At 39.6% G+C, this 25,182-nt stretch overlaps 1 protein-coding gene across 1 annotated transcript; it reads right to left on the reverse strand.

The window, feature by feature from the left end:
• Positions 1-380: 380 nt before the first annotated feature.
• fbxo8 (F-box protein 8) lies at positions 381-25,157 on the reverse strand. The gene is made up of 8 exons (XM_051386441.1): positions 24,984-25,157; positions 22,898-23,003; positions 18,290-18,373; positions 16,660-16,804; positions 16,270-16,396; positions 7,776-7,894; positions 7,325-7,521; positions 381-4,714 (listed from the first exon to the last, which is right to left on the reverse strand). The coding sequence occupies exons 2-8, from the start codon at positions 23,001-23,003 to the stop codon at positions 4,527-4,529; spliced, it is 966 nt and encodes a 321-aa protein (XP_051242401.1). The 5' UTR covers positions 24,984-25,157; the 3' UTR covers positions 381-4,526.
• Between the last annotated feature and the right edge of the window lie 25 nt (positions 25,158-25,182).

Below are 25,182 nucleotides of genomic sequence, written 5' to 3' on the forward strand. Positions count from 1 at the left end.
GTCATTCTCTCTCTCTCTCGCTCTCTCTCACACACACACACACGCACACATAAACACGCAGGTCAAGTGTCAAAGGTCATATTGTGTCTGGAGTGGATTTTGTCTTTTGGCTGTTTGATCTAAATAGAGGCACGTACGCACGCACGCGCACGCACGCACCACACACCACACACACACACACACACACACACACACACACACACACACACACACACACACACACACACACACACACACACACACACACACACACACACAGAATTGCACCAAGCAGTGTAGCCTGTTTCAAAGTAAAAGGTTTCAAGTAGGATTTGTATTGACGTAACTGAACCAATAGCAGAAGAATGAACGCACTTCACAGCTTAGACAGGACAACAATGGATGGACCGGTTCCCATTTCTTTAATGCATTTAAACTGAAATCCATTTTCATTATTTTAAGGGCTTGGTCTCTGCAAGCAACACCTTCATCTAGTAAGGAACAACCATCTATAACTAAACCAAATATTCAGAGTAGAAGATTAAATCAACTGAGTGGTGCATCATTTCTGTCTATGAAGTGACTACTTCTGTCTACATTTTCATACTGTATAAGTGCAGGTGGTTGAAACAGGTCAGTAAAATCAAACGCAGATTTAATATATCAAACATTTAGAACAATTTCTCAATACATTTTATCAGTCATAAAGTCTTCTTATAAAGAATAAAACACATCACAGAAAGTGGCTTTCCTTCATAATGTCAAGAAATCATTGATCAGCAATAATTAATCTTTAATAAAATGAATGCTGTGAGTTCAGCCATGGTCAGATTTACAATCCAATGAACAGGCTCTTCTATCAGGAGAGAAAACAATATAAAAAAATAAATAATGTTGGTTGGTTCCAACCAGCTATCCAGATTATGATATAAACTCCTTATTAAAAAAAAAAAAAAAAAAGAAAGAAATTCAAAACTGTGTCATCCTGTCAGTTCCTTATATTCAGTGTGACATTACACTGTTAGCTATGGCTTCATGCTAGCTGCTGAGACTCTACTAGCACAAAGCGACTATCATGCTGCATTCAGGTCTGATGGGCCTTGATCTATTTTTAAAATTAACAGATGTAATATTTAATGTATTTGTATCTGTACACCACCATTACTCCAGACTGGCTTTTAAACTCTTCTGCCACTAGCATGCCTATAGAGGCACTACTGATTTTCAAGTCACAAGTCTGAAGTCACTGCACTGAAGTCCAGTCCTAAACAAGTCATAATGCGATCTTCACCAAGTGCAATGCCATTTAACAACACTGATAATATACTGAATTTACACAAAATGTGACTGAACATAAGAAAGTAGTGTTGACATGACACTTTCAATGCATACAGCTCTATTAACCAGTACTGCACCACAACAGAAGTGATTTTGTATGTTTTTGTGTTTAACTCATCTCATATTGGAACAATGTCTGTAATATTAAATTTTCCAAATTTGTAAAATAATTTGCATCATGCAACTTTTCTACCTTTCTACACAAACACTCCACCGGGAATGGGGGTGGTGCTGACGAAGAACCACACCATTGCAGTGCCAGAACCAGAGACGGGCGAGCGACAGTGTAAGTGGACTCAGCAGCTTCTACGGACACAGCTAATGGCAGAGGACCACAGACAAGTCAAGAGTAAACATGGGACTGGCTTTAAGTCGATAGTGAGAGCTTGGTGAAATAAAAGACTGTGAGCTGGCCTTCTTGCTGTTGGACCAGTCAGTAATGTTAGCTGCTTGCTATGTTGTGTGTTGTTGTACTTGCTTGATGTTTGGCAAAGGCATTAGCAAAACTGTAGACCGTTTTTGATCATAAGTAATGTAATCAACAAATGTACAGCTGTCCATATTTACCACAGTTGGATTGAAACAGGGGCGCCAAATCACACAACCAAGTCTGATACTGTTGCTTTACAGTGGCGGTTACATGTTTTATGTCTAAATGAAATGAAAAGAGTTACTCACCCACTTTATGGAGGAATAAATAATGAATTGATTCTTGGAACACTTTAATTAACATATTTTTTAATGTTTGGGCTTAGGGGAAGATGTCAAGTATTTTTAAATCAAAAGGCTAAGCCCGGGTGAAGTCACGAGTCACTGGTCCAAGTCGAGTTCAAAGTCAAAAGTTAAGTCTTCAAACTTGTGACTTGAGTCCACACCTCTGGCCAACAGTTACATGTATTTTCCAGTCAGGTGCCACTGTAGTGTTCCCTGCATTATAATAACAGACTTCCACTATTTCAAAAATCCATTAAAACAGCTTACTCACATTCTTGTACTGACAAATGTAATCCATCATTTTAAATTACACATATATTTTCCCAATTACTTTGCCACACTGGTCATCATGTTAAATACAAATATGTGTACCAGTGTATATTATACGTAATATCTGTTTTCCAGGGATTTTTGAAAACAATGAAAAAATATTCAAAAATATTATAAATCATAGCAGTATTGCTTTTAAAACACAAGCACTTCATATACTGCACTGTCATCCACGGACTCAAGATAGTGTTTTTTTCTTCCATGACCATTCAAGAGCCAAAACTGCAGAATAACTCACTTAATGTAAATCCTTAATGTTTCCACAAAGCATTATCCTTCTCTACACTTGACTTCACCAGAATTAGTCGGGTCCATCATCAAACCCTGATGAAAAGTTGAGCTGTAAAACTCACAATTTTCTTCATAAAGCAGAATAACATAGAAGCTGCTGTGTTCTATTTGCTGTCACCTCCAGAGCAGTGTCATTATACATTTCCCTAACATCATATATGAGAAACTGTTAAATACATTCAATTTCAATCAGGATCTGGACAAAAGCTTGCAAAAAGTTTAGCTAGTTGGTTCCCATAACGATGAAAATATTAAATGTGCATTTCACTTTACTTTTACTTGTGTGACCATCAATTATAAAGAAATCAATTTGAATTCATGCATGTTAAATAACTTCACATTTGTGGCATTCACCAGACCAGAATGTTCTCCTAGGTATTGACAGAGTCACGTACAGATGGTCTGACTTTGGAATGACAATGCTATAATTTGAATGAATTTGGAGTTTAAATAGGAGACCAAAAATAAAATACACAAGTAAAAAAAAAATAATGCAAAATTAATATTAATATTTCAGACTGGATCAATTAAAAGGTACAGAGATGTACAGATTCCTTGAAGGTTTTTTTTCCAGTTGTTCCCACTGTGGAGAGAGCATATGCAGCAGCATGTGGCCACCTAGAGAAAAAGCGCTGCAGCCAGTGGCCTTTTTTCCAAGACCATACCAGAAAGGTGCTGGTGTTGTTGCTTATTTTCAGGCAACCAATCAAATATTAGATGGGGGACTCATCACTAGTAACCAAGACAATTGCAGATAATCTTGATCTGACGGTGTCTGTCTATCTTGAGCTTTATGATATGTCAGACAGAAAGAACAGAGACAGAGAAGAAATTATCGAAAAGAATGAAAACTATGCTTAGAGTTCTCTACAGCGCTTCTCTGTCTCTCTCTTCTGCTTATTAGGCTGAGGGCGGGGCTCAACTGCCACACACACACACACACACACACACACACACACACACACACACACACACACACACACACACACACACACACACACACACACACACACACACAGAGAGAGAGAGAGAGAGAGAGAGAGAGAGAGAGAGAGAGGAGAGAGAGAGAAAACAGCAATAAAAAGTAGAACATTTTAAAAATGTCCATATTTCCACCTGTTTTGCCCACAGTTTTACAACATTGTGCTTCTTTAAGCTTATAGCGAATTTGTCAAGATGTTGTTGTCATAGAAACAAAACCTACGTGCAGCATTTTTCTGTCATTGCAAAAGCGCTTCATCTCAGCTCTTCCCAGTATAAGCCACAAAAATCAGGTCTAGTTGAATCTTGACACTTGGACATTCTTGTTGTTACCACTGGACAGTGTTTGAAGGTCAACTGAGGAGGAGAAAAGCCCCAACGTACCTTTGTCATTTGTTACCCTGATAAATGCTACTAGTGATATTAGTGAGGGATAGCCTTGTGTTAAGGTCCCCTGTTGTGTCACTTCCTACAAATGTTGACCAGTGTTTGTCCTAATGGTGAACGTGATGCAGCTCCTGTCCAATAGGAAATCAGAATGGCTGTCCCAGCATCTGTGACAGGCTGAGGACAGTGCTTCTCCTCGTTCCTTCACCAATCAGTAGTACCCATCCAACCATCAGTGCATCAGAGCTCATCTTCATGGTTCCACTTTAAGTCTTTTTCACACCTTAAACTAATAACATTACTAATTTTTGGTAACACAGTCTATCTCACAGTGCAGTGGCCGATTTGTTTTTCTAATCTTTCGAGTAAGATTTTTGCTATATTTCTTGAAAGACAATCCACTTTTAAAATGTTCCATACTGTCCAGACATGAATAGGAACCCAATCACCAATTCCTACTCTTCAGTGCAGTCTGAGGATTTCTTCTGGGTATCTGGTAGGTGGAGCTATGCAGCCACATGACCAATCAGGTATATGTTGTCATAGAGGTGGCCTACAAAGTCATCCGAGACATTGTGTGCCGCTCGGCGAGTGTTCCTGATAAACTCCCTCTTGGACATTTTGTTTTTGACGTGGGGGCTGGTCAGGTCGATGGACAGCAGGATCAGACTGTAGCACAGCACATATACAGCATCTGCAGAGAGACCACAGTAAGTCATGATCAAATAGGACTGTTTGTTTCTCACAAGCTTTCACACAAAACTAAGTTGTGTGGCACCAAAGACAGAGCACAACTGATCTATATCAATCGCAGACATATTGGGGTGGGACGGCTTTTTTCTCGCTGTCCTTGAGCAAGATACTGAACCACATATTGGTTTTGATACTGGGCATCGGTGTATGAATGTGAGTGACTGAGTTAGTTTCTGTTTGTGACGGCCTCAGTGTGTGAATGGGTGAATGTGGCATAAACAGTAAAACACTTTGACTGGTCGGAAGACTAGAAAGGCGCTATACAAATACAGTCCATTTACCATATTATGTGGTATCAGATCGGTACACAGACACGTACTCACCAATACCGGTATACTTATTTCAAATTACATTTCACCTACCTTATAGTTTAAGTATAAAGCAATATATTATATACATATACGTATATATATATATATATATATATATATATATATATATATATATTGGTGTCTGCAAATTTTATAGTAAGAGTAAGAGAGAAGAATATCTAACTTAGATATTAATAAAGCTATTTGTTTAAGAAAGGATTGGGCACAGAAGTGCTCTCTTTCCAGAGAGGGTTGGGGGGCAGAGTAGCAGTGAAATGAAAAGGCAGCCATCCATCCATCTCTAGCCTTGAGCTCCAAACAATTACACTAATCCTACTAATCATTTGAGTAGGTCCAAGAAGTTAACAGTAAGGGATTGGTTTCTGAATGGTCTGCTGACATTAACAAAGCCCTCAGTTGGTAAGTACACAGTCCATTGACAACTGAAGCCAGGGATTACTTAAAAATAAAACCTTTACAGCTTCCCACCCATTTAGTGGTTGGGCTGACGGGTCAAGAGTGTAGTTGCTTCAAAATCACTTCTAATGTCACTGCAGGTTTTGGCCTTCTAGCTGCAGGTTGTGAGCATGGTGATGTCTGCCTAGGGCCAGGATAGACTGGATATTAATGGTTCAAAGAGGACAATTCTGACTAACAATTAAAAATTGTGACCATAAATATTAAAATCTTATTGCACTGCCTTGTAATACAGTGAATGTATTCATATTCTACGGTGGATAAAGCCTCTTTCATATGGGACAATCCCTGAGCTTTCCTCTATTGCCACCTTCTGTACACAACTGTAATTACAACTTGTGTACAATTATGTACAACCGGTGATTTTAGCTTACCACATATATATTTTTTTGCATTTATGTTGGCCGATAAGTAACATAAATGTATGGGATAGAAATGCCAAAAATATGTTGAGTGTAACATAGCTAAAGTGGATCTTTATGAAAAACGTTTTTTTTTTATAAAATAAAAAATAAATGTCATCAAATATGGTGTTAACCGTTAACTCTAAAAGTATAATTTGGTATATGTAGTTTAAATAAAATAATAACTGTAATGCCATTTAATTATCTGTACATTTAGGTAGCCTGATGACTGTGTGACCCTTAACCTTGAAAACTTCCACTAGTATACAACATCTGATGGAAAGATTACAATTAAACCTACTTGACTTGTTTCACAATCCATTTCTTTTCATTCCATTACAGTTCCTCTCTTTGACCACCTAATCTTAGACATTCATGATCTCAAAATTATTATTTGATAATATTGAAAGCTTTTATGTTTTAAATTTGAAATATGTCTGATACACAAAACACAAATCTAACATGAATCCAACGTATCATCAGCAAAGATAAATCCCACATATATGTTTAACATGAATATATCAATCTGTTAATAATTATTATTTGAATAGCTCATTATTGTCCGTTCAACTAAAATCAGTAGTATTTAATTTTACAATAAAGGTGTATGTGTTAGAACAAGAACACAAGCAGACACCCACAGGAGAGACGACCCTCATTACAACATGGTTCTTTTAACTTCACTTTTGTAGAAAAAGGAGACACCCTGCTTATCATGAACATATAAGTCATGAGTTTTTTTTTATAAAGATCAGATTTGATTACTATTAATATTACTATTACACCCTTTTAAAATCAAGAAGGCCTCATGACTCCCTTTGAATGCCTAGTGGGGGTTGGGAGCCCCAGGTTAGGAAGCAGTGATTTAGACCAATTCCAAAGATTTTATCGGTGTGCTTGTTATTTTACAGGCCGCACTGCTGACCCAAACAGCTGACCTGCGGCGTAAATACAGTGCAGAAAACACTCCACTACAAAAAACACGAACTATCCATTTAAGTATAACCTGGTGGACAGCAGTAGCATTCACTACTCCAATAAGGGAGGTCTAGATTTAAAAAAAGGTCGACCAGTAACCAAAAGATCACTGGTTCAGTCCCCAGCACCTTCAGGAGGCCAGACTGAAGTGTGGCTGGCATCAGATCTGCTCTTGAGCAAGGCACTGAACCCTAAAACTGCTCCAGGGGGTGCTGCAGTGCAGGCGACTATGTTCTCTGGGGACTCTATGTATGAGAAGACATTTCAGTTGCCTTGTGTACATTGACAATTAAGTAATTTTCTTCTAGTGTTTTGGATATGGATTTGAATCGGTACAGTATGTGTTCAGTATATACTGTATGTGTGTGTATCAGTACTAACCAGGACTGAGGCCCAGGTCTCGGACAAGACCAGGGTTACAGGTACAAAACCTGTGGCTGAACTTGGTGATGAGGGTTTCCAGATACTCTCCTCTCTCCTCCGGTGCATGGATGTGTCTGAAAAAATCTCGCAGTGCGTTGGGGAGGAACTGGTTACTGAAGTTATGGAGGGTCACTAGCTCGTCCAGGACATCCCGTCTGCAGATAAACAAACAGACTAAATGGCAGAGGTTTTTTTACACAGAAAGTTAAAGTGAATTATTAGATGTGGCATTCTAATTTCAAAGGAAAAGGGTACCAATACATGTATATTTAATTTCATAGTTGACACACTAAATAAAACCACACCACAGTGAAATAATTAGACCTTTGTATCACATAGATGTATCACACAATACAGCTGTCACATAAGTATCCCCCTGTAAATGTGGTGTGAGTTTTCTTGTGTTAACCTCTCATCCAGGTAAATCCTCAGCATCTTCCAGTTGAGCCGTCTGGTGTAGAAGATGAATTTAGCCAGCTCGGTGGGATGATCCACTAGTATACCTTTAGACATGAAATAATTGATACCCTACACACACAAAGAGAAAGAGAGAATTATATATCTTCTGGGTGTAGGTCTAACAGAGTCTTAATTCAGAGGTCACAAAAATGAATGTGGAGTCGGTGTGTAATTATGCTAAAACAATGCCGGACTCGGTACCCGGTAGTTTTCTCTGGACTCCTGTCCAATCTGACCAGTGATGACATGTACAGCCGCATGTCGTCATTCCATGTCGAGGTGGTGTCCAGAAAAATAAGTGGGCCCACATAATCATTTTCTATCTGACTATTATTTAAAAACTTTTGAATTCCTATTACTAGATTACAAGCCATTAGGCAAAACTTCCTACAGCAGTTGTCTATCTGATAGTGCTGTAGCTAAATTTAAGGAGGAAATTCCATCAGTGTTTAATTCAATGCCATGTCTGAATATTCAATTCAATTCAATTCAATTCAATTTTATTTAACACACACACACACACACACACACACACACACACACACACACACACACACACACACACACACACACACACACACACACACACACACAAGCAAATGAACATACAAACAACATGCAGAGTTAGAAGATTTTTTAGAAATCTATTAAAATCCAATTAATTCTTTGAAATGCGTATTTTCAAAAGTAGCTAGTTTCACTCACACACCATGGCTTACCACATAATTAAATTAAATTCAATTCAATTTTATTTGTATAGCGCCAATTCATAACAGAAGTTACCTCAGGACACTTTTCAAATAGAGTAGGTCTAGACCGAACTCTTTAAAACATTATTTACAGAGACCCAAGAGTACCACCATGAGCAAGCACTTGGCAACAAGGGCAAGGAAAACTGCCTGTTAAAAGGCAGAAACCTAGGACAGATCCTTCGGCTCTAGGTGGGTGGTCGACTGCCTCGACCAGTTGGGGTGAAAGAGAGAGAGAGAGAGAGAGAGAGAGAGACAGACAGACAGACAGACAGACAGACATGTGCACAGCAACAACAGTATTGGCAATGGCAATCTAGCAGGACCATGGCAGGAGGCTCCACCAGGATCGATAAGAACCTGCGAGACGAGAAAGCACAAGAACTCCGGGGAAGAAGTGAAGTTAGTAACATGCATTAATGGGACATGAATGAGTGCAGAAAGAGAGAGGAAGAGAGGAGCTCAGTGCACCATGGGAAATCCCCAGATAGTCTAGGCCTATAGCAGCATAACTAAGGGATGGTTCAGGACTCACCTGATCCAGCCCTAACTATAAGCTTTATCAAAGAGGAATGTCTTAAGCCTACTCTTGAATGTGGTGAGGGTGTCTGCCTCCCGAACCACAACTGGAAGCTAGTTCCACAAGAGAGGAGCTTGGTAACTGAAGGCTCTGGCTCCTGTTCTACTTTTAGAGACTATAGGAACCACAAGTAGCCCAGCATTCAGAGAACGTAGTGTTCTAGAGGGGTAATAGGGTACTATGAGCTCTTTAAGATATGAAGGGGCCTGACCATGAAGAGCTTTATAGGTGAGGAGGAGGATTTTAAATTCAATTCTACATTTTACAGGGAGCCAATGCAGAGAAGCTAGTACAGGAGAGATGTGATCTCTTTTCCTAGTTACTGTCAGTACTCGTGCTGCAGCGTTCTGAATTAATTGGAGCGTTTTAATGGACTTATTGGGGCAACCTGATAATAAAGAGTTGCAGTAATCCAGCCTTGAAGTAACAAATGCATGGATTAGTTTTTCTGCATCTGTCTGTGATAGGATGTGTCTAATTTTTCTAATATTACGTAAATGAAAGAAGGCGGTCCTAGAGGTCTGCTTTATGTGGGAGTTAAATGACAAATCCTGATCAAAGATAACTCCAAGATTCCTGACAGTGGTGCTAGAGGCCAAGTTAATGCCATCTAGAGTAACTATATCTTTAGACAGTGAGTCTCTAAGGTTTTTGGGGCCAAGAACAAGAATTTCGTTTTTTTCTGAGTTTAACATCAGAAAATTGCAGGTCATCCAGGATTTTATGTCCGTAAGACATGTTTGTAATTTAGATAATTGATTAATTTCATTGGGTTTGATTGATAGATATAACTGCGTAACATCTGCATAACAGTGAAAGTTAATGGAGTGATTCCTAATAATGTTGCCTAAAGGGAGCATATATAAAGTAAATAGTATTGGTCCAAGTACAGAACCTTGTGGAACTCCATGACTAACTGTAGTATTTATTGAAGATTCATCGTTAACATGTACAAACTGCAAGCGATCTGATAAATATGACTTAAACCAGCTTAGTGCGGTTCCTTTAATGCCAATTTGATGCTCAAGTCTCTCTAAAAGAATATTATGGTCAATGGTGTCAAATGCAGCACTAAGATCTAATAATACAAGTACAGAGACAAGTCCATTGTCAGAAGCAGTCAGAAGGTCATTATTAACTCTAACCAGAGCTGTCTCTGTGCTATGATGAACTCTAAATCCTGACTGAAAGTCCTCAAATAAACTATTGTTATGTAGAAATTCACACAACTCTTTGGCGACTACTTTCTCCAGAATCTTAGAGAGGAAGGGGAGGTTAGAAATCGGTCTATAGTTGGCTAAAACGACAACAAGAGTGGACTTTTTAAGAAAGGGTTTAATTACAGCTACTTTAAAGGACTGTGGTATCCTGATAATAAAGAAAGATTAATCATATCCAGTAAAGAAGTGCCAATTAAGGGAACAACTTCTTTAAGCAGCCTAGTTGACTGACCAATGACCATGATATTCTTTTACAGAGACTTGAACATCAAATTGGCATTAAAGGCACCACACTAAGCTGGTTTAGGTCATACTTATCAGATCGTTCTCAGTTTGTACACGTTAACGATGAATCTTCCATAAATACTACAGTTAGTCATGGAGTTCCACAAGGTTCTGTACTTGGACCAATACTATTTACTTTATATATGCTTCCTTTAGGCAACATTATTAGGAATCACTCCATTAACTTTCATTGTTATGCAGATGATACACAGTTATATCTATCAATCAAGCCCGATGAAATTAATCAATTATCTAAGTTACAAACATGTCTTAAGGACATAAAATCCTGGATGACCTGCAATTTTCTGATGTTAAACGAAATTCTTGTACTTGGCCCCAAAAACCTCAGAGACTCACTGTCTAAAGATATAGTCACTCTAGATGGCATTACCTTGGCCTCTAGCACCACTGTCAGGAATTTTGGAGTTATCTTTGACATGTCATTTAATTCACATAAAAAGCAAACCTCTAGGACAGCCTTCTTTCATTTACGTAATATTACACCAGGCTGCCCCAATAAGTCCATTAAGACGCTCCATTTAATTCAGAACGCTGCAGCACGAGTACTGACAGGAACTAGGAAAAGAGCTCACATCTCTCCTGTTCTAGCTTCTCTGCACTGGCTCTCTGTAAAATTTAGAACAGAATTTAAAATCCTCCTCCTCACCTACAAAGCTCTTCATGGTCAGGCCCCTTCATATCTTAAAGAGCTCATGTACCCTATTACCCCACTAGAACACTGCTTTCTCTGAATGCAGGGCTACTTATGGTTCCTATAGTCTCTAAAAGTAGAACAGGAGCCAGAGCCTTCAGTTACCAAGCTCCTCTCTCCTTTCTCGTCTTGCAGGTTCTCATGGATCCTGGTGGAGCCTCCTGCCATTGTCCTGCTTGACTGCCATTGCTAATATCACTGATATTATTGTTCTTAGGGACCGAGCCAGTGTCAAATACTGTGAGGTCTCTATTGTTTTTGCTCCGTTTGTTATTATTATTAAGAACGTTGACGGCATTTTTGACCCCCTGAACATATACTCCACGTGAATTTTATTTGGCAAAGTTGTCAGGCCTGGTGAAAACTTTGAAATGCTATGGTCGCTTTGGGGTAGGCCACTAGGTGGCGCTATTATTAAGAAAAGTAGGTTTAGGCTAATAACTTCCGCATTGTTTGTCTCACATTCAAAAACCTTATATCCACACGTTTGGTGAATGGAGCTGCATCTCCCTATATAGGCCACACCCACGTCCACCTAGATTTTTTTTCTGCTAGAGCGCAAAATGTCTAAAAACTACGTTTTCGTCTTCCATCCATGCGCTTTTGTCCGATTCGCACAAAACTTTGCACTTAGCATCTGGAGACTTTAAAGTGTTTTTATGTTTAAAAAAATAAGCACGTTATTAAATTAGCACTACCTGTTGATTTTTCGTCAAAAAAGGAAGTGGAGTATTTCTCCACATTGGTATGTCCAATTGACACCAACCTTGGGTCAATAGTTCTTTATGTCTTCATTAACCATCGTGCACAATTTCAGGCCATCGCCATAAGGTGGCGCTCTCTAAAACGGAGAAGTTTATCTCCACATCGGCACGTGTGATTAAAACGAAACTTGGTACAGTGATTGCCCATGGCTCCCTGAGGCTCACTTAAAAAGGAAAAATAAACCACGCCACTGGGTGGCGCTCTGGTGGCAGTGTAAATCACTCCGCGGAGACTGTAATAGTTATGAATATGAAATTGACAGGGCACGTGTAGACTAGTGCCTGTAGCTCACATACCAAAAATCATGTTTGTCGTGTTTGTAGCGCCCCCTACAGTGTTTCACCAATACGTATGAACCTCGGTAGGCAGGTGTAACGTGCCAAGACCTACAGAAAAGCCTCTTGGACCAATGCCCCAAAACCAACATGAATGAATGAAATGAATGAACGCCGTGCTTTTTTCTGACTATACGTTCAAGGGCGTGTCAATGGTGTGCCGTCAGTTGGCCATTTTGAATTCCGTGGTCTTGTATTTCAACAAACAAAATCCTAGGGAATTTATCAGATCTGCTTCAAAACTGGTCAGTACACTTGAAAAATGTTGCTGATTACAAGTTGTGCTATTTGTGACTGTACGTTGAAGGGCATGTCCGTGGCGTGCCGTCAAAGTTGGCCATTTTTAATACTTTATATATGCTCCCTTTAGGCAACATTATTAGGAATCACTCCATTAACTTTCACTGTTATGCAGATGATATGCAGTTATATCTATCAATCAAGCCAGATGAAATTAATGAATTATCTAAATTACAAACATGTCTTAAGGACATAAAATCCTGGATGACCTGCAATTTTCTGATGTTAAACTCAGAAAAAAACGAAATTCTTGTTCTTGGCCCCAAAAACCTCAGAGACTCACTGTCTAAAGATATAGTCACTCTAGATGGCATTACCTTGGCCTCTAGCACCACTGTCAGGAATTTTGGAGTTATCTTTGATCAGGACATGTCATTTAATTCACATAAAAAAAAACCCCTAGGAAAACCCTCCTTTCTTTACAAAAAAATAACCCCCCCCCCCCAAAAAAACCCAAAAAAACCCCCATTAAATAAAAAACCCCCCACACCAGAAAAAAAAAAAAAAAAAAAAAAAAACCCACCCCCCCCAATTTAAAATTCTTTAAAAAGTTCATTTTATTTCTCATTAATGTACACTCAGCACCCCATCTTGACAGAAAAAAACAGAAATGTAGAAATTTTTGCAAATTTATTAAAAAAGAAAAACTGAAATATCACATGGTCATAAGTATTCAGACCCTTTGCTGTGACACTCATATTTAACTCACATGCTGTCCATTTCTTCTGATCCTCCTTGAGATGGTCCTGCTCCTTCATTGGAGTCTAGCTGTGTTTAATTAAACTGATTGGACTTGATTAGGAAAGGCACACACCTGTCTATATAAGACCTTACAGCTCACAGTGCATGTCAGAGCAAATGAGAATCATGAGGTCGAAGGAACTGCCCAAGGAGCTCAGAGACAGAATCGTGGCAAGGCACAGATCTGGCCAAGGTTACAAAAGAATTTCTGCAGCACTCAAGGTTCCTAAGAGCACAGTGGCCTCCATAATAATAATAATAATAATAGCCTTGGTGAGAGAGGTAAAGAAGAACCCACAGATCACTGTGGCTGAGCTCCAGAGATGCAGTAGGGAGATGGCAGAAAGTTCCACAAAGTCAACTATCACTGCAGCCCTGCACCAGTCGGGGCTTTATGGCAGAGTGGCCCGACGGAAGCCTCTCCTCAGTACAAGACATATGAAAGCCCGCATAGAGTTTGCCAAAAACACATGAAGGACTCCCAGACTATGAAATAAGATTCTCTGGTCTGATGAGACCAAGATTGAACTTTTTGGCGTTAATTCTAAGCGGTATGTGTGGAGAAAACCAGGCACTGCTCATCACCTGCCCAATACAATCCCAACAGTGAAACATGGTGGTGGCAGCATCAGGCTATGGGGATGTTTTTCAGCTGCAGGGACAGGACGACTGGTTGCAATTGAAGGAAAGATGAATGCGGCCAAGTACAGAGATATCCTGGAAGAAAACCTCTTCCAGAGTGCTCAGGACCTCAGACTGGGCCGAAGGTTCACCTTCCAACAAGACAATAACCCTAAGCACACAGCTAAAATAACAAAGGAGTGGCTTCGGAACAACTCTGTGACCATTCTTGACTGGCCCAGCCAGAGCCCTGACCTAAACCCAATTGAGCATCTCTGGAGAGACCTGAAAATGGCTGTCCACCAACATTCACCATCCAACCTGACAGAACTGGAAAGGATCTGCAAGGAAGAATGGCAGAGGATCCCCAAATCCAGGTGTGAAAAACTTGTTGCATCATTTCCCAAGAAGACTCGTGGCTGTAGTAGCTCAAAAGGGTGCTTCTACTCAATACTGAGCAAAGGGTCTGAATACTTATGACCATGTGATATTTAAGTTTTTCTTTTTTAATACATTTGCAAAAATTTCTCTTTTTCTGTCAAGATGGGGTGCTGAGTGTACATTAATGAGAAATAAAATGAACTTTTTTGATTTTAGCAAATGGCTGCAATGAAACAAAGAGTGAAAATTTTAAAGGGCTCTGAATACTTTCCGTACCCACTGTATGCTGCTATAGGCCTAGACTATCGGGGGATTTCCCATGGTGCACTGAGTTCCTCCCTTCCTCTCTCTTTCTGCACTCATTCATGTTCCATTAATGCATGTTACTAACTTCACTTCTTCCCCGGAGTTCTTGTGCTTTCTCGTCTCGCAGGTTCTTATCGATCGTGGTGGAGCCTCCTGCCATGGTCCTGCTAGATTGCCATTGCCAATACTGTTGTTGCTGTGCGTCTGTCTGTCTCTGTCTCTCTCTCACCCCAACTGGTCGAGACAGACGACCACCCACCTAGAGCCGAAGGATCTGTCCTAGGTTTCTGCCTTTTACAGGCAGTTTTTCCTTGCCCTTGTCACCAAGTACTTGCTCATGGTGGTACTGTTGGGTCTCTGTAATTAATGTTTCAAAGAGTTCGGTCTAGACCTGCTCTATTTGAAAAGTGTCCTGAGATAACTTCTGTTATGAATTGGCGCTATACAAATAAAATTTAATTGAATTGAATGGAATTCTGTGTTCATTTCTAGTGAATTCTTGCCTTCTATTTGAATTAACTCCTCATAGGGGACTTATCGGATCTACTTCAAAATTGGACAGTTCAATCAAAAAATTTTGCTGAATGAACGCCGTGCTATTTGCGACTGTACGTTGAAGGGCGTGTCCGTGGTGTGCTGTAAGTTAGCCATTTTGAATTCCGTGGTCATTTTTTGTGAATTTTCACCTTGTATTTGAACGAACTCCTCCTTGGGAATTTATCGGATGTGCTTCAAAATTGGTCAGTACATTTCACATTTGTGACTGTAAGCTGAAGGGCGTGTCCGTGGTGTGCCGTCAAAGTCGGCCACTGTGATGCCATTTCCAGCATTTCAGGGCTTCCATTTTAACTAACTCCTACAGATTTTATCATATTGACTTCCTATTTGATCACTGCAATCTAGACACAGATCATGAATTAATCAAATATTTATGTCAAACTGTGTGTCCGTGGCGTGGCGCTGAATTTCCACAGTGAAGCAGTGAAGAATCTCTCTATGAAAGCGTAAGTTAAGTCTTTTGCAGTGTCTGAAACGTGTGACAGCGTAGAGTGGTCTCCCTCAGCTTCTGGCGATGAGGGCTTGGGAGAGGGGTGGTCCTAAAGTGTTACAACGGCATGTGACGCGGCCGCACCACGCCCGAGTTGCGTTTAGTGCGAGGTCCCGCCCAATGCTTGCAGCTTTAATAATTATTATTACTATTATTATTAATACAGTTACTATAATTACTATTGTCACTGCTCATTGTCCCCCATCGTTGTTGTCGTCATCGCCATCATCTTCTTCATGTTCATCATCAGACACTACTATTAGAGTCTCTCTCTCTCTCTCTCTCGATAAAAATGAATATTTTGTGCATGTCAACCTAGTTATTAAGCCAGACTGAACACAATTACAAATGCCATGAGTAAGTATGCATCTAAAGATCCTGGATGTTTGGGCATGTGTTACCTCCTGTGGGTTGGCATTGAATGTCAGGCTTCCTTCATCTAGTTGCAGGTAAAGTCTTCTGTATGAGAAACCAGCAGGTAGTCTTCTGTTGTAGATGGAGCAGTGTCCCCATGTGGACTTACACAGCCTGATGGATCAACACACGTGGGTTATAGAATAGAACCAGACCCTACTGGCAACAACATATTATCTAATTTCAGTACTTAGAACTTTCTGTCATCAGTTTATTTTATATGTCTGTCAGATCACACAATACCTGACACAATTATCTGAAAGTGATCAGAATGACTGCTGGTCACCGAGAAGCATATGAACCTAAACCAAATCACCACAATCAGCACATTTACTCAGCACAAAAAGATCAATGAAGCTGTAGGTGAAATTCCTTACCCCTGCCATAGATATTCGTCATTTCCCAAGTCCTGCCACACACAGCCGGCCAGACACAGATCAGTAGCATTAAGGTACGACAGTATGGTGATGCCTAATTCAGGTGGCAACATCTCCAAATCTATAAAACCATGCTGTTCTTTCCCTACAGTCACCAAGAAAAGAGAAGAGGGAGACAAAAATAGAAAACAAGCTAAATGACACCTGCATCAGAAAAACATCATACAACACATTTATAAAAACAAATAAAAAAAATGTTGTGCTCCTTTGCAGTAGAATTGTCAGCAAATTGTTTTTGCTTGTGGATGACAAAAATAGGGAGAAGGGAACATTGGGAAATGCTGCACTAAACGGTTGTTGATTCACTAAGCTGAACAACCGGTCAGCTGCTTCCAAATTCCAAGACACATTGCGGAAACTACAGGTGGCCACTTGTGGCTTTCGACTATGATTTTGTATTTATACCTCATTCCTGAGTGAGCAATGGGTTATCTGGAGCACAGAAAAATATATTTTTGAGAGACATCACGCCAAACTGTCTCTTGTCTTTTAGGGGTGGCTGTGGGACTGAGTTGGTCATCAAATGTCTCTGACTCTCAGACCATCAGCACTGGATCCCACCCAAGGCTGCTTCTTTCTACTCTGCTCTTCTACCTGTACACAAACAGCTGCACCTCAAGTCACCAGTCTGTCAGGCTCCTGAAGTTCGTGGATGACACCTCCCTCATTAGGCTCATCTCTGGTGGAGATGAGTCCAGGGAGATTGACCATCTGGTGACCTGGTGCAGCCAGAACAACCTGGAGCTAAATGCTCTGAAAACAGTGGAGATGGTTGTGGACCCCCATCATCCTGTGTGATTCCCCAGTTGACTCTGTGGAGTCCTTCCACTTCCTGGGTACCCTCATTATATTAAGTGGGAGCTGAACATCGCCAAAGACGATGATGGTGCACTTCTACACCGCAATCATCGAGTCCATCCTCACCTCTTCCATCACCTTTCATCATCTGGTACGCTGCTGCCACTGCCAAGGACAAGGGCAGACTGCAGCGTATCATTCGATCTGCTGAGAAGGTGATCGGCTGCAATCTGCCATCCCTCCAGGACCTCTATGCTTCCAGGACACTGAGGCGTGCAGGCAAGATTGTGGCTGACCACTCCCACCGCGGACACAAACAAACACTTCCCTCTGGCAGGAGACTGCAGTCCATCAAGACCAAAACCTCATGCCACAACAAGGCCCAGAACCCCCATTGACACTGTCTCTTAAACCCACCCTGTATATATGCATTACTTTAATGCACTCCGGTTGTTTTTTCTATCCTGCACATTATACATATATTACATCTGATTTAAATACCTTTTTCATACAGTTTGGATCTTTCTATCTTTATCCTTATCTTTATTTATTTATATTTTAAAAAGTACTTTATTTTTGTGTGATTTATATGCACCAATGCACAAAGGCAAATTCCTTGTACGTGTAAAAACTTACTTGGCAATAAACCCGATTCTGATCGGGACAGATCAATTATTGGTGGATAATGGGAAATTTATATTATCATAAATTATTGGGATAGGTTATAGTTATTGTTCTTGGTGTCAGTGGCCCTTTGAGTGCGTGTTCATACCTCCCATGCGTGTTCTGAGGAGATGGTAGATGTCAGGGCCATAACAGTGCTGGGGAGCTCTTCTCTGGGAACCTCCATCTCTCCCTAAAAAGAAAAGCACACATTTAATTTGTATTTCATTCACTCATACATTTATACACTGTCTTAACTTACTACTATTAGCATGACAGGGAAGGAAGACTATCCCTGCATGCAATGTGGCAAAAGACACACTTAGTTACTGTCATAACTTAAGAAATAAATACATTACAAAGACTTATGCATTCTAATCTTTGGCTCTTATTTATTCCTACAGTTCATAGTGTTCATGTTATTTTCTAAAGCATAATCAATATGTATTTTTGAGATGCAGACTAAAGAGGAGAAAAAGTCACCAACTGCAGACAGGGTCCGAAATTAACACTCACAAAGCACCATAGATTTCCGTTTGGTGAGTAAATCTTGCCACAATGGTGGAAAATGTTTGCATTTTCGGGGTTAAATATCGGGGTTTCGGGGTTCAATGTCTTGCTCAAGGACACTTCGACATGTGGCGGGAGGAACCAGGGATCGAACCAACAACCTTCCGTTTAGTGGACGACCCGCTCTTCCTCTGAGCCACAGCCGACACACACACACACACACACACACACACACACACACACACACACACACACACACACACACACACACACACACACACACACACACACACACACACACACACAGATGTGTTTTCACACATGTCAGCAACTCCACTAATTAAATATCATTACTTAAGTTTGCATGTAAGTAAGCATGTAATACCAACAAAAGCTATAATTTACTGTTCTGTCAGGAGCAAGAGGCCAGACTGATGAGCAGGTTAAAATGATAGGCTTTCAAAGTTTTTTTAATTCTGAGTTACTATAAGGGATTACCTTTTAAGACTTTCACTTTAAATATTTTTTCAATATAGGAGCATAACGATGAGAAAGAGACAGATTGTTAGGAGCAAAACAATAGCAAACAAACAAACTGATTTGAGCTGAAATGCAGAAGAAACAATTATAGACAGGTGGGATCAAATGTGTAGCAGACAAAAGAAGGAACAGTGTGGAATGCTGGGAGCAGAAAACTAATACGTGTAATACTAAAGGGCATGTAACAGAGTGTTGATGAAAACTACCGGTGATACTACATATTATTTGGAATAGAGAGTGATAAATATTACTCTAACTTTTGGCAGTAGTAGTAGCTGGTGTTTTTAACTCTACTATGCTACTTGAAATGTTATCTGTTGTTTTCAGTGCATTATGTTACTTTATGTGTATATCATTGTTCAATAGTTTTGGTTGATTTCATTTTCTATCAAAAATATCACTTACATTCCAGTGAGACAAAATAGTTGAGTAATAGATCATTTAAACAGCATTAGTCCTTTTTATTGTCTTAGATCTTTGACATTGATCAGTCTTAGGCAAACTGCTCATCTTCTGTGTCTGGTTGAGTCACTCAAGAGAAAGAGTGATTATATTTTTGACAAATAACACAATCATTCCCATTAAAAAGTCAAATTATTAAAAGGACCAGTGTGTAGAGACCAGTGTTGGGCAAGTTACTTTTAAAAAGTAATTAGTTACAGTTACTTCTTCCAAAAAGTAACTAAATTAGTTACTCAGTTACAAATTATAAAAGTAACTAGTTACTTCAGAAAGTAACTATTGCGTTACTTTCAAGTAAATTTTTAAATGCTCAAATGTGACTCCACCTCCACCCCTCTTTAACATAACTTAAAATACATGTGCATGTTCAATTATTTATGATAAATCTGAATTAAAATGAAATGAAATGGACACTTAATACAATACATTATTAACAGAAACAATGTACACAAATCTAAACTATTTCAATGTTGCTGTGGGACAAAGTGAGACTAGCCTCCAATCAAATGCCATGTATGTAGATATTATGTTTATATACAGTGGGTACGGAAAGTATTCAGACCCCTTTAAATTTTTCACTCTTTGTTTCATTGCAGCCATTTGCTAAAATCAAAAAAGTTAATTTTATTTCTCATTAATGTACACTCAGCACCCCATCTTGACAGAAAAAAACAGAAATGTAGAAATTTTTGCAAATTTATTAAAAAAGAAAAACTGAAATATCACATGGTCATAAGTATTCAGACCCTTTGCTGTGACACTCATATTTAACTCACATGCTGTCCATTTCTTCTGATCCTCCTTGAGATGGTTCTGCTCCTTCATTGGAGTCCAGCTGTGTTTAATTAAACTGATAGGACTTGATTACGAAAGGCACACACCTGTCTATATAAGACCTTACAGCTCACAGTGCATGTCAGAGCAAATGAGAATCATGAGGTCGAAGGAACTGCCCAAGGAGCTCGGAGACAGAATTGTGGCAAGGCACAGATCTGGCCAAGGTTACAAAAGAATGTCTGCAGCACTCAAGGTTCCTAAGAGCACAGTGGCCTCCATAATCCTTAAATGGAAGAAGTTTGGAACAACCAGAACTCTTCCTAGACCTGGCCGTCCAGCCAAACTGAGCAATCGTGGGAGAAGAGCCTTGGTGAGAGAGGTGAAGACGAACCCACAGATCACTGTGGCTGAGCTCCAGAGATGCAGTAGGGAGATGGGAGAAAGTTCCACAAAGTCAACTATCACTGCAGCCCTCCACCAGTCGGGGCTTTATGGCAGAGTGGCCCGACGGAAGCCTCTCCTCAGTGCAAGACATATGAAAGCCCGCATAGAATTTGCCAAAAACACATGAAGGACTCCCAGACTATGAGAAATAAGATTCTCTGGTCTGATGAGACCAAGATTGAACTTTTTGGCGTTAATTCTAAGCGGTATGTGTGGAGAAAACCAGGCACTGCTCATCACCTGCCCAATACAATCCCAACAGTGAAACATGGTGGTGGCAGCATCAGGCTATGGGGATGTTTTTCAGCTGCAGGGACAGGACGACTGGTTGCAATTGAAGGAAAGATGAATGCGGCCAAGTACAGAGATATCCTGGAAGAAAACCTCTTCCAGAGTGCTCAGGACCTCAGACTGGGCCGAAGGTTCACCTTCCAACAAGACAATAACCCTAAGCACACAGCTAAAATAACAAAGGAGTGGCTTCGGAACAACTCTGTGACCATTCTTGACTGGCCCAGCCAGAGCCCTGACCTAAACCCAATTGAGCATCTCTGGAGAGACCTGAAAATGGCTGTCCACCAACGTTCACCATCCAACCTGACAGAACTGGAAAGGATCTGCAAGGAAGAATGGCAGAGGATCCCCAAATCCAGGTGTGAAAAACTTGTTGCATCATTCCCAAGAAGACTCATGGCTGTAGTAGCTCAAAAGGGTGCTTCTACTCAATACTGAGCAAAGGGTCTGAATACTTATGACCATGTGGTATTTCAGTTTTTCTTTTTTAATAAATTTGCAAAAATTTCTCTTTTTCTGTCAAGATGGGGTGCTGAGTGTACATTAATGAGAAATAAAATGAACTTTTTAGATTTTAGCAAATGGCTGCAAAGAAACAAAGAGTGAAAAATTGAAAGGGGTCTGAATACTTTCCGTACCCACTGTAGTGGATCGATACAAATAACACAATAGATGTTTTGGAACTTTTGATATTTATTGCCCCTCAACAGGCCACAATGTGTCCGACTATGCGTGCTTTCAAACACCCCCCCCAACTCTGATTGGCTTACCATGAAATGTTACTCAACCTCAGCCAATCGTCAGCATTTATGCGCTTGTCTCGAGCACTGCCCACTAACCAATGAAGAACAGCAAAAAAAAAGTCTTCGCCTCTCGGGTCAGAGATCTAGTTGGTCTGATGAAAAAAACAGCTTCAATTATAGTAACGCGCCGCATTTTTTGGCAGTAACGGTAACGGCGTTATTAAGATGGGAAGAGTAATCAATTAGATTACTCGTTACTGAAAAAAGTAACGCCGTTATTCCCCATCACTGGTAGAGACATCTAAAGGTGAAGTTGCAACCAAATGAATATCGCTTGCCTGTCTAGGAGAAACTAGTATGGCTGTGAAATGCGTGAAAAACAAGAAAGGCCCCATCTAGAACCAGTGTTTGGTTTGTCCGTTCGGGCTACAGTTGAAAAATGGCAGTTCAACATGGGGGACTCCGGCCCCTCTGTAAATAAAAACTGCTCATTCTAAGGAAACAAAAAACACAACAATTCTTTCTTGAGGTGATTATACACTAATAAAAGCATACCTACGAATATCATATTCATATACTACATTTGTGCCAATAGATCTTAAAATGTTACATACTGGACCTTTAAAAAGTAAAACTATTGAATCCAGTCTTCATTCTATTCACATCGAAGGTGCATAATGCTACCTCAAACATGAACAGGTACTTTTAAAATTAAGCTTTTAAGTTTAATAACATGACCAAAAATATTCAGGTGGGTTTATTTTAGTCATTGAGTTAAAAGTTGATTTACTGTATAAGGAACACAGAACTTGTTTTTTCCTTTTCTGTAAACAAGCTCATATTTTATCTGAAATGAAAAGCATGTCAAAGATGTCTGGTAGCAGTCATCATAAACTACAAAATTCTGAGCCAAAAGCGGTATTAATGGGGAAAAAAACCTGTTTTACCTTGCTCTCGTCCTCCTCCTCCTCCTCGGTCAGCCAGTCGGTCGGCAAGCTCTTCCTGAAGCTGCTGCTGTTGTCTGGGAGGCAGCCTCCACAGTGCCTGACCCATCTATATCGCAGCACAGTAACACAGAGACAGCAAGTCACTTATATAATGACATATAAACATTGTTCTCTTTTATACCTCATAGTACTTTACTGCTCATGATCAAATCAGAATCAGCTTCATTGGACATATACAAATACAAGGAATTTGATTTTTTTCATGGCTCTCAACCATACTTACACAGGAATAACATAACAGCTGAGAACAAGGACAACAAATAAAGGTAAAGAGTAGATAGGACTGCTATGTAAACAAATATGTGAAATAAATTGTGTGTGTATATTTATATATATAAATATATAAATATATTTCAATACTGATACTGCTTATTGATACTTATAGTTATTAGAACTCTGATACTACTCCCATAATTTGGTGGCAAAAATAAATACATCACAGAAATAAAAAGTGAAATTATTTCCTGTTATTGCATTTAGCCACATTTTCAGTAGTAGTAAAGTGAGCCCACACTTTTTAATGTTTTACCCATCAGCTCTTTATGCAACATCACATTAATACTGATGGCAGTATCTTTTGTCCAGCAGCTTATCAATATTTTGGTACTGACCAGTCAGGAACCAGTGTATTAGTACCAGTGCTCCACATCAATCCCTACTGTATGGATGCAATTTGTAACTTATTCTTGTCTGCACAAGACTAAAGTCCACTTTGTAAACAGGTGACCTGTTATTTTCCTGTAATATTCCTAGTATTTCCTATGGTCCACTTTTTGTTTTGCTGTCCTGTCTACAAGGACACAAGAGATGTGCTTTTTAGTAAAATGTGTTCCATTTATGATGATTATGAAAAATGAATTGAATTCAAGAAGGGAGCCATTCCTGTAGCAAACTTTTTGCGCCAAGCTTGGGAGAGAACACTGAATATTTTGTTTAAGACCGAGCCGTATAATAATGTATATTTTGTAATGGAATCAAATGTTTGATCACCGCAACTGTGTTTTTTTGTGTGCCAATATTGCACAATGCACAGTGCTCAACAGACAGTTATATTAGACATATGCACATTTGTATTAATATTTGTATATATATTGATCTCTTATACTTTTACTAAATATTATCACTCTTTGTACATCTACTGGACTGCTAGTTACTTGGCCATGTTAGCCTATGCACAATCTACATTGTATTTGTTCATATAAATTATTTTAAGCTGTATTTTATTTTATAGAACCCATAGTTATCACTGTTTTTCACTTTGTAATCACCTTACATTTTGCACTACCACCATTAGCACATACTCTGCAGTTCTGATCTCTAGATGATCACTTACTGCTGTGTTTTTATTCCATTTCATTCTTGTGTTTTATTCTTATATTCCTGTGTCATCTGTTTTTTTGTATGTGTCATCTATAAGCTTCTGGATGCTGATGAAATTTCCTTCTGGATAAATTAGGAATCTAATTTACAATTATATGACAGCATTGAAGTGTAATTAACATGACATTATATCGTATACCAACCACTGACATAAAATATGCACATACCCCTGCTGATACATTAATAACAGAATCTACCCAAACCATTGTTAGAGCTCTGTGCCGATAAACTTCCAAATGAGCTTTGTGGGTGACTTGTACGTGTGCCAATAAACTCAGTCGTCCTTTCTCTCCCAGCCTGTCTAACGTCAGCTGTGTTGCATAAACAAGTCAATCCCAGAGTTGTAAACATCAATGTTGGAAAGTCGAGAAAGCAAGGTACTTTGAGCTGTAGTCCCTCATCCACTTCAATGCCATTGGCTACCCATATCACAACAACATTCAAGATGGAATGTCATTGGTTGAGTTGGTTATCAATCACACTGTTCCTCGATAATCCCCGAGTTAGCTTACCAAGCTAATTGAAGTTGACGAAGCTGGTTGATGTTTCTGCCTTGTTAAAGAACACTTATCTTGTTTCTTTTACAAACATGGCGCAGTGTTTTCGAACGCGTACGACACAGCCCCGTAACTCGAGCTAACGTTACCTGAGTTAGTAATTCCTCTGACGACCAGACCTGCAAGGGCAGCTGCAAATAGGGTTTATTCCTATCAGGCGTATCCAGTTGTCATTTCCATGGAGCCAAGTAAAAATAAAAAAGGCCAGTTGCTCCTTGGCTTCAGGGGGAACCTTTAATACTGTAATCTAACTTAACTAACACAATTATCATGTGTTTCCACCCTCCT

This window comes from Dicentrarchus labrax, unplaced genomic scaffold (assembly GCF_905237075.1).
Source record: "Dicentrarchus labrax unplaced genomic scaffold, dlabrax2021, whole genome shotgun sequence".
Taxonomy (NCBI): domain Eukaryota; kingdom Metazoa; phylum Chordata; class Actinopteri; family Moronidae; genus Dicentrarchus; species Dicentrarchus labrax.

Excerpts from the sequence above, each read along its gene's own strand:
- fbxo8 (XM_051386441.1), bottom strand. The coding sequence starts at position 23,003 with ATGGGTCAGGCACTGTGGAGGCTGCCTCCCAGACAACAGCAGCAGCTT. Across the intron at positions 7,895-16,269 it reads TCAATGCCAACCCACAGGAG|GGTATCAATTATTTCATGTC; the intron begins GTAACACATGCC and ends TTGTGTGTGTAG. Across the intron at positions 4,715-7,324 it reads AGACCTGGGCCTCAGTCCTG|ATGCTGTATATGTGCTGTGC; the intron begins GTTAGTACTGAT and ends GTCTCTCTGCAG.